Source organism: Bombyx mandarina, chromosome 18 (genome assembly GCF_030267445.1).
Source record: "Bombyx mandarina strain Sakado chromosome 18, ASM3026744v2".
In the NCBI taxonomy this organism is placed as follows: domain Eukaryota; kingdom Metazoa; phylum Arthropoda; class Insecta; order Lepidoptera; family Bombycidae; genus Bombyx; species Bombyx mandarina.
This window is the reverse complement of record NC_143224.1, coordinates 555647-566527: the sequence shown is the minus strand read 5'-3', so window position 1 is coordinate 566527 and position 10881 is coordinate 555647. Positions and strand designations below refer to the sequence as shown.

Below are 10881 nucleotides of genomic sequence, written 5' to 3'. Positions count from 1 at the left end.
TTTAGAACTCAAGAACGGCTGAACTGATTTGGCTGAAAATTGGTGGGGAGGTAGCTTAGAACCAGGAGAAGGACATAGGATACTTTTTATCACGTTCCCGTGGGACGTGACATAAAACGTGGTATAACAAAACGCAACTGATATGGAATAACAAAATGCAGCTGACAGCTAAACGTAATGCAGTCTAGGTATGGTTAATTATAGTAGAATTTTGAAGTTGACCGGTTGATGTGTTTGTTTCGAATTTCTATTTATTGTGCCGATATAGGTAAGCATTAAGAAAGTCATGTCGCGACCGGCACGATCAAATGTTTCCCGACGAAGCCGTAATGCAACTAGGATTCGAAACATTGCGAGTGAAAGGACTGAAGAAGAACAAGAAAAGACAATAATAATAATAATAATAACAGCTAAAATACATGGCCAATAAAGTATCATTAAAATACTTGCTATTTTAATTTATATTAATTATCCAAATAAAAAATTGACCATGATAAAATCGAAAGTCCGTTCATTTATTGCCTCTATAAGTAAGGCGGAACAAAGTTCGCCGGGTCATCTAGTAATTAATAATATACGCTTGTATTTCTAGAGCTGAGATAAAATAGATTTGCAGAAATTTGTGTTCAATCTGTGATCTGCTTTTTAAAACTCTGATAACGTGTAAGATATCCATTTTAATGAAATTCTGTTAAGGGCAGTTTTGATCTACATGAAATATACAACGTATGTATTGTAGCAGTGTGGACAGCTAAGCAGTAGGCATAAGCAATAGGGTCACGATTGAAAAAAATGTGGGTTTCAATATAGGCCACGGACCCTTTTAATGTGTAAAAAATTATGATCTCAGAGCAATCAGTCATGAGGAAATACAGACATCACTATACGGCATGTATAAGAGTAATATTTTTCTGCCAACGTGAATATATTAATTTACTTTTATTAATTTACTTTTTACTGGTAGTAGAACCTTTTGTAATTCCGCACGGGTAGGTACCACCACCCCGCCTATTTCTGCCGTGAAGCAGTAATGCGTTTCGGTTTGAAAGGTGGGGTAGCCGTTGTAACTATGCTGAGACCTTAGAACTTATATCTCAAGGTGGGTGGCGCATTTACGTTGTAGATGTTTATGGGCTCCAGTAACCAATTAACACCAGGTGGGCTGTGAGCTCGTCTACCCATCTAAGCAATAAAAAAATTCAATAAAAAAAATTAGAAAAAAAAGGCACACATGTCTACTCTAATATAAAATTAGAGGCGTGAACATAGAACCGGAGCTTATAAAGTAGGGTTGCGTCCGTTGATTAAGCAAGGGCACGTACCCCACGCCGCCGACCCTTGCGTGGGGTGACACAATATCGATCCGGACGATGTGCATTTTGTCCCTATATATACCAACCCACAGCTATTGTACATTAAATTCTTTACCGAGCCGATATAAATCATTTGTATGGTCAAGAAATCTGGCACAGACCAGGAATTTGATAAGAATATACAATACAAATTATTTTATTCATAATTTTCTAGTGTAATTCGTTTATAATTAATACTACTTTAAACAATATTCAAAACAAATAGACACAATAGCACGATTTCGAAATCCCACTTTTCTGATACATACCTAGGTATTATGAAAGTGGTCTAAACGTCGAATGTCGACTCGTAACAAAAAAGCGCGATTATCTATATATTAATACGTGAAGCAAAAACTTTGTATCCCTTTTTACGAAAATTGCGCGGACGGAGGAGTACGAAATTTTCCACACTTATAGAGAATATAGAGAAGAAGTGCACAATGCTAATATTTTTTTAAAATAATGCATAAAAGATACATTAAATCAATAAAGAAAACATTACACACACTGCATACCATGTATTTGACGCACACACGCATGCATACTATTTATTGTCAAACTTTTGTTCTCGACGTCTGTTGTCAAATTGAGAATAGATTAAATATTGTTTGTCTTTGTTAATATTTTTTATAGTGTAGTCTTGGCGAAATTTGTGATTATAGAAGTATAAAATACAATCATAATAGTGTACAAACTTACAATTCCAATTAATTATAGTCGAATTTCGACTACTGCGGGACCTCTAGTTTATTTAAATTATGCATAAAACATATATTAAATCAATAAAAAAAACATTACACACACTACCGTGTATTTGACACACAACGCTTAGGTACATACTATTTTTGTTTATTGTCTTATTGCATAATTATTTGTCTTTATTAATATTCGTCTAAAGTGTAGTCTTGGCGAAATGATTGTGATTACAGAATGGTCTGTGATTACAGAAGTTTATTTATTAGTCTTTGACAATAGAATCATAATGGTGTATAAGCTTATAATTTCAATTAATTATAGCCGAATTTCAACTACTAGGGGACCACTAGTATATACTTATATAATTCTTCTATCCGTGTGTATATTAGTGAACTCCTAAACGGCCGAACAGATTTTGATCATGTTTTGTGTGTGTGTATTCGAGAATGTTTTCGATTCACAGTTCGATCCAGTAGAAAAAACAATGTTAATAAATATTTTATGATAAAAGTTTGAAATTCTGGGATTTAAGACGTGTAGGTATAGGACGTCTGCCAGGTTCGCTAATATTTTAATATTATACTAGAGGTCCCGCAGTAGTCGAAATTCGACTATAATAAATTGGAATTGTAAGTTTGTACACTACTATGATTGTATTTTAATCTTCTATAATCACAAATTTCGCCAAGGCTACACTATAAAAAATATTATTAAAGTCAAACAATATATAATCTATTCTCAATTTGACAACAGACGTCAAGAACAAGTTTGAAAATAAATAGTACCTATACATGCGTGTGTGCGTCAAAAACATGGCATGTAGTGTGTGTAATGTTTTCTTTATTGATTTAATGTATCTTTTATGCATTATTTTAAAAAAATATTAGCATTGTGCACTTCTTCTCTATATTCTCTATAAGTGTGGAAAATTTCATACTCCTCCGTCCGCGCAATTTTCGTAAAAAGGGATACAAAGTTTTTGCTTCACGTATTAATATATAGATTATATTTTATGTAGATAATAGCTATACCTAAGCGTTTTAATGACTGAGTGATCGTGTGACATCGATACGTTTTAATGTTACGTTATTTTGAGACGAATATACTAAATGTGATTGTAATAGTTTAACTGATTTTTAAATATGTCTCAATTTGTCGGAAAATAGATTTACAATCCCTAATTAAGTTTTAAGAATCATTGGGAATAGTAAGAAAACCCAATGAAAAATCCTCATTACGTTATAATATTGTAATAGAGATATTATACTCTTTGGCGCTTAGGTATGTTTTGTTAGGTCGCGTGCTCAATGTTGACAAGATACCATCGAAAAACATGACAACGATCACTGTGCAGCGATAATGGTAAAGAGCAGATGTTTATATTTAATATGAAACTCATATTCTACAAACTAAAATAACTTCGATTTTCGGAGGATTTCTCCGACACGATTGAGGACTCTTGCTGTTTTTTATAACGCCTTCATTTCATGGTTCAGTAACATCTTGAAATGGTAAAATATTTAGAAAGATAGTGTTTCTAATTGAAAGAAATAATTTAAAATAATATTTACGTAACTTATAATGTATTTTCTAACAAATTTACATACATACACTCTTACGGCAACAACTAATGGGTATTGCCGTTCGCTGCCGTGCATTTCACGTAAAATAACAGTTTAAAAAAACTAACAAAATACGCTTTTATCGAAAATCCAACTATAAAATAGAAAATAAATTTCAAAAAATGATTTTATTGTAAAAAAGCGTGGGGTGCTTTTCAGGATATTATCAAAATAACCCTTCTACTCATATCTGTTCATAAAATATTTATAATTGATACCATGCACCCCACGCTTTTTTACAATAAAATCATTTTTTCTTACACTATTTTTAATTCAAATTTATTAATATCCTAATAAAAGCGTATTTTGTTAGTTTTTTTAAACTATTATTTATTTTTCATTTTTAGTTGAATTTCAATATTTTAAATATATATATTTTTTTTTTAAATAATGTATTGTCATCAGTCCTTAATAAGTATGTATGCCTTTCGAATTAATCCGATGTTTTGAAGGGGATCAAAATCATGTTCAAAGATTCCGTTACATACTAACATACATACGTCTGAAGCTAATAAAAGCGTACCTATTAAAATTATAATGTTTTAATTTAAATCAAAATTAGGAGTCAGTAGAATTTTCTAGACCGATATTTTGTAAAAATAAAACTCTTCTTTGAACACAGCTTGCAGAGGAAAACAGAGAAACAATAGAAAAAGGTCGCGTCGCTAATAACATTGATGATGCCGAAAATTCTAGATTTTACGACCTAAGCCGGTAGTTGAAATGTTATTGTGAGATAGTAATCTTCAAATTTATTAGGGGTATGAAGAGACAGCTTATTTATGATGTTTTAAAGGCCTATTTTTCTGTAGTTAAATAGTTAACATGGTTCAGTAACATCTTGAAATGGTAAAATATTTAGAAAGATAGTGTTTCTAATTGAAAGAAATAATTTAAAATAATATTTACGTAACTTATAATGTATTTTCTAACAAATTTACATACATACACTCTTACGGCAACAACTAATGGGTATTGCCGTTCGCTGCCGTGCATTTCACGTAAAATAACAGTTTAAAAAAACTAACAAAATACGCTTTTATCGAAAATCCAACTATAAAATAGAAAATAAATTTCAAAAAATGATTTTATTGTAAAAAAGCGTGGGGTGCTTTTCAGGATATTATCAAAATAACCCTTCTACTCATATCTGTTCATAAAATATTTATAATTGATACCATGCACCCCACGCTTTTTTACAATAAAATCATTTTTTCTTACACTATTTTTAATTCAAATTTATTAATATCCTAATAAAAGCGTATTTTGTTAGTTTTTTTAAACTATTATTTATTTTTCATTTTTAGTTGAATTTCAATATTTTAAATATATATATTTTTTTTTTAAATAATGTATTGTCATCAGTCCTTAATAAGTATGTATGCCTTTCGAATTAATCCGATGTTTTGAAGGGGATCAAAATCATGTTCAAAGATTCCGTTACATACTAACATACATACGTCTGAAGCTAATAAAAGCGTACCTATTAAAATTATAATGTTTTAATTTAAATCAAAATTAGGAGTCAGTAGAATTTTCTAGACCGATATTTTGTAAAAATAAAACTCTTCTTTGAACACAGCTTGCAGAGGAAAACAGAGAAACAATAGAAAAAGGTCGCGTCGCTAATAACATTGATGATGCCGAAAATTCTAGATTTTACGACCTAAGCCGGTAGTTGAAATGTTATTGTGAGATAGTAATCTTCAAATTTATTAGGGGTATGAAGAGACAGCTTATTTATGATGTTTTAAAGGCCTATTTTTCTGTAGTTAAATAGTTAACAGAAAAACTTGCATTCGTAATTTTCATGCAAATTAACAAAAAAATATTTTATTATTTAGGTTCTTATTATTTGTTTGTATTACCCCTTTTATATTAGATGTACTAGCCTTACTTGCCGCGGTAGGTATCGGTGAACTCATTGCCATGACAATGTCGATGTCGCTTCCTAAACTTAGATGTGAAGCGTCTAATTTTTTCTTTATTTCTAAGGATTTTTTTTACTATGGTCCGGACCCCTATTTGTTAGCATAGATTTTAGACTAAGCTCACTACCAAAGGCCTTTAGTCACCTTTTACTCCTATGGTCATGATCCTTATGTCTGAGGGTCGTAGGTTGGCTGGCCGATTGTACCTATACGCTAATAAAGAGCCTAACATCTGATACAGCAGCCAAACCGCAAATTTCAATTAAAAATCATGTTTTTTGAGGGAAAATAACAACACCAATTTGTCATAAATATTAATTTATTTTTATAAGGTGACTTCAATCGATTAAACCCAATTTGGAAATTGCACAAACAAAATTATAATATTTATAACGTTTTTTTTTTAATTATTAGCTTAGGTTTTACACTTTATAATTATAAATCCAATTAAATTTTAAATTATTAGCTTAGGTTATGTACTTTATAATTATAATATCCAATTAAATCGAGACACTTTATTTATATTAATTGAATAACTCTATGATATAAATTGAAAATTTTACTTTTTACGAATAAAAATTTGGCATTTCGATACATGGCATTGAAACATAGCCTACTAAATTAAAGTAACTAAAGCAACTAGCGATCGCGAGTCTGAACACACTTGCTGCACATATCGGCCGCCAGCCGCGCCTTCATCTCTGTCATTTTCTTCTTCAAATAAGTGACTTGAAAAGCCAAACGCACTTCTCTCATCTTCCTCCGATCTCTGCTCTGCTTGGCCGCGAAGTTGTTTCTCTCCCGCTGCTTCCTGTACGTGTCGTCAGCCGTCTGATTAGTCTGCACGGCTCTCCTCATGCGAGGATTGTTCCCCAATAAGCTTCCACCGTTCTTCTCAGCCATAGCACGGAAAGCGTCTCTCTCAAACTCTTGATATTCATAGTCGTCTGTCAGGGAATCCATCTCGTAGAATTCAGGCGAGCCCGGCGGTGGAGACCGACTGTTTCCGATCGAAGGCGGCAGAGGATATTGAGTCCAAGAACCAGTAGACTCCGGTGACACAGAAGGCACAGCGTGCACAGGACGAACCGGCGAATAATTCACGTAGTACGGTTGATAATCATGATAAAGAAACCCAGAGGCTGGCGGCGAAGAATTTGTGACAGGCAAATCGGGAGACTTCCTTTCTAATTTGACTCTGGTCTTGCTCAAGTCCAGAGCCGATTCTTGCGCATAGGGCGTCCAGAGAGCCATATTGACCACTCCACACGAAAACGAAAGCACGAATGACAAGGGCACGTATTTTCGCGAAAGGGTGGAGTCTTCACCCTCGTTCAGAAAGGGTTGGACTACCTGCGGTCAATTGTAACGGAACCAGACGAAAAACTGCAATGATTTACGACATCACTCACTTCCCAGAACGTTTGGGAAATAGCTGTTGTAACTTGCAACAATTACATTTGTTTCATGCCAAGATTCAGTTCTTAATTACTTTGTTTACTTGTTTATAAGCTATGCATTTAAGGCATTTTATAATCTTTTAGTTGCTTTAATTCGTCATCGTTAAACTAATGACAGTATATTAGACAGTGTCATTTAGTAAACTTATTATTAAAAAACCTATTAGGCGAAACCTATAATTAATAGGGAACAAGAAAAATGTCACCAAATAGCAAGCAACGCCGCGACGACTTTTCTTAAATGACGCAGTGCAGTTTTCTATCCAATTCAAAAGTAATTTCTTGCAGAGTTAAATAGGCTGAAGATTTTTTAAGCCTCAGAAATAGTGACCCGTCTTAAAACGCAACATTGGAGTCTAGATAACAACGACCTTATCACTCAAACTCGCGCCTTTCAAACATTTCAACACTGTCGCTACTCGTGATAAGAATTAGGGAAATGGTTTGGTGAAAAATTAAGTTTAGAGCATCAACTCATACGAAGGGATGTTTGGAAAGAGCTTTTTTTTTTAATTGCTTAGATGGATGGACGAGCTCACAGCCCACCTGATGTTAAGTGGTTACTGGAGCTAATAGACATCTACAACGTAAATGCGCCACCCACCTCGAGATATCAGTTCTAAGGTCTCAGTATAGTTACAACGGCTACCCCACCCTTCGAACCGAAACGCTTTACTGCTTCACGGTGGAAATAGGCGAGGTGGTGGTACCTACCCGTGCGGACTCCCAAGAGGTCCTGCCACCAGTGATTACGCAAATTATAATTTTGCGGGTTTGATTTTTATTATACGTGGTTATAAATGAAAGGAAAGACTAGATACTATTGCCAATTAAAATCCTCCTTCTCAAAGCGGAAGGTATAATTCACGTGGTGTTGTATATTAGTTCTGTTAACCCCTTTTTATTAAAGGAATCGTATGCTTATCAATGACAGTAATATTTTTAAGGCTCCTATGATCGTAACATATGAAAATTAATCCTTAGTACATAACGGTGTGTGTTCATATCGAATTCCCTTCGACGGCTGCATTGGTTTCTGAATTCTAAACACACAATTTTAGGTTTTATTTCTAAAATACTACAGATGGTTTTTCCACAAACTTTTGAACGAATGCGTGGAATTGCCCTCTTTTAATCCCTTCCGCGTGTTGTCAGTGTGTGTGCTTTATTGAAATTGCATAAATTTTAGTTTTGTAAGACCGAATTAAGACTCTGCCGGATAAAAAAGTCAGGATTTCCACAACGATCACTCTAATTCTTCACTGGCCTTTAATGAAGAATCACTTAGCTTTGACGAATTAGGACGTTATTGTTTAAAGATTATTTGGAAAAACGTAATGAAATAACGGTATGTTTTTTCAATTCTTCATTAAAAAATAAAAAATAAAAATCATTATTAAATTATTATGAAGACATTCACCTACTAGATTTTAAATTTTGCGTAAATATTCTTTTTGTGATATAGGAGTAAGAACGTATTTTGTGTAAATCTTATTCAGTATGTTTTTTTCGTCGACCATTGCTTAAATCATAGATTATACACGCTTAAATAATATCAAACTACCGCAGCAGTTGTCATGGTAACCATTTCTATAGAACTAATAGTTTGTGGACTAGAGTACAGTAAAAGCTCTTTATTCGCGGGGTATATATTCCGTAAATATATCGCGAATATTGAAACCGTGAATATGGAATGATAATTTACATATATGGGATTGTAGGGGATACTTACCTAGGCGAAAATAATAAAAAACAAGTGCCAAATATAAAAAATTAATTTAATTCAATTTTTGACCCTATTATTACCCTTTAGGCATAGTTCTATTAAGGTATATTTGACTTTTTTATTGCATCGATTACTTTTATTAATACAGGCAACATTGGAGGAAGCTGGTGCAAAAACTAGACCAAGGTGGTCACGACCCTCAGTAATGAGGAAGCGACGAAGAAGAAGAAGAATTGGTCCATTCAACGACGCGTTTATAAAGGATATTCGGTTGGATACCTACATGTTGGAATCCTTTTTGTTAATGAGTATGTAGCGATGTATCGATTAGATCCGCGCAAAAAGAAATTTTAGCCGCCAATATAGGAATTAAATAAGGATCGCATTTTTTAAATCCGCGAATGGTAAAAACGAGAATGAAAGAAGCACGATTAAGAAGCTTTTACATTATAACACAAGCAACTCTTTATCCGAAGAAAATGCTACATGTTTCATCTTTTCTGAATTACAAATTTAATGCAGGTGAAGTCCCGGGGCTTGTCTAGTAGAGTAACACACCACAGTCGACATTATCATGCAGATTTCGTGTATTGTAGGTACTAATTTAAAAATGATATATTTAAAACAAATTCTCACTTCTGTTACCGGCGTGCATAGTGATCACAAGTTGCCCTCCAGCTTTTCACCATGAGACAATATGAGTTCGAAATCTGTATGTACCTTTAATCATCTTGATCTTCATAATACTTATATTGTCCTAACGTGCGTGTTATGTTCTGGGCCTAATTTACGTGCAAGTCTACAGAACTTATAAATATTTGACACACTTAGGATGCAGGTCTGCGGATTTTGAATTCTTACTTTGTTAGCTCCGATGTCAGCTTGTTTGTAACCCTTTCTAAATATTACGAAATTGTAGCCTCTTCACGAAGCGCGTGGCAATGTTTTTATAATTTTAAACATATTAATATTATGGATGGTTGAAAAGCGTGGGAAGTCTGACTTCGTTATTAACAATATTAATGCACTCGTGGCTCAGTGACATCATTTCTTCCCTTGCGCGTCGTGCGTTCCAAGCTCGACATATCATCAGCTGTTAGTATATTATTAAATCATATTTATTTTATTTAAAAATGTTACATCGTTACACGATCTTTTTATTCGCCTTTTATAATTGGGACGAACAAGCACTAATTGAAACTGAATATATATATATCAAGATATATTTCCTGAGAAATATGATTGATATAGGTTATGCATTGTTTTAAATTCGTGCGGTTATCACTATCTATGACATGTCCTTTTTCAAACGAGGCTTGCGGAGAGTACTCAATGGTTCCCGATTTGGCTGTGCCCCTGGCATTTCTTACGTCCATGAGCGACAGTAACCACTTACCGTCAGGTGGGCCGTATACTCGCCTACAAAGGCAATAAAAAAATGTACGGTTTAATACTATTACTTAATGGGCTATTAATTAATAATGTAATCTTATCACGATTTTTAGTTTTAATGTCTGTTAGGTATAAGGGTAAGTATCCTGTTTACTCAAATCAACCAGACACTTACCTACAGTCGTTGTTAACAATAACATACTTCAAAAGGATCAAACGTAGAAAACTATTATTCAATGCTACTCACTTTTTTCCCTCAAGAATTTGTATTTGCATAATAGAAATCTTTCTCGGTGGTCCCTTTTACTTCATATTATGCAAGAGTGGGCAGCAGACTATCTTCTTTCAAAATATACCAAGGTCAACCTTCCCTTTTTTGATGAAATCCTCTGTCATCTATTCATGTTCACCCTTTCGTAATATTACCTCTTACTCTTTACGGACATAAAATTTTCAATTATGGAAATACACAACAGCGCGCTTAAACCGTTTACTGCACTGTGAGGAAGACGATAGCTGCTTCATTCCGATGAACTGGCTATTTTGGCGCGATTTTAAAGGAAAATTTAATAAACGGAATTTTTTATTGCTTAGATGGCTAGTCACACTAACGGCCCACCTGATGTTAAGTGGTTACTGGGACCCATAGATATCGATAGTCTGAATGCCGCTATCCACCTTAAGACATGAGTTCTAAGT

At 33.7% G+C, this 10881-nt stretch overlaps 1 protein-coding gene across 1 annotated transcript; it reads right to left on the bottom strand.

The window, feature by feature from the left end:
* Window positions 1-5905: 5905 nt before the first annotated feature.
* On the bottom strand, window positions 5906-7001 carry LOC114250076 (uncharacterized). Its single transcript, XM_028183818.2, has one exon. The coding sequence runs from the start codon at window positions 6856-6858 to the stop codon at window positions 6244-6246; it is 615 nt and encodes a 204-aa protein (XP_028039619.2). The 5' UTR covers window positions 6859-7001; the 3' UTR covers window positions 5906-6243.
* Between the last annotated feature and the right edge of the window lie 3880 nt (window positions 7002-10881).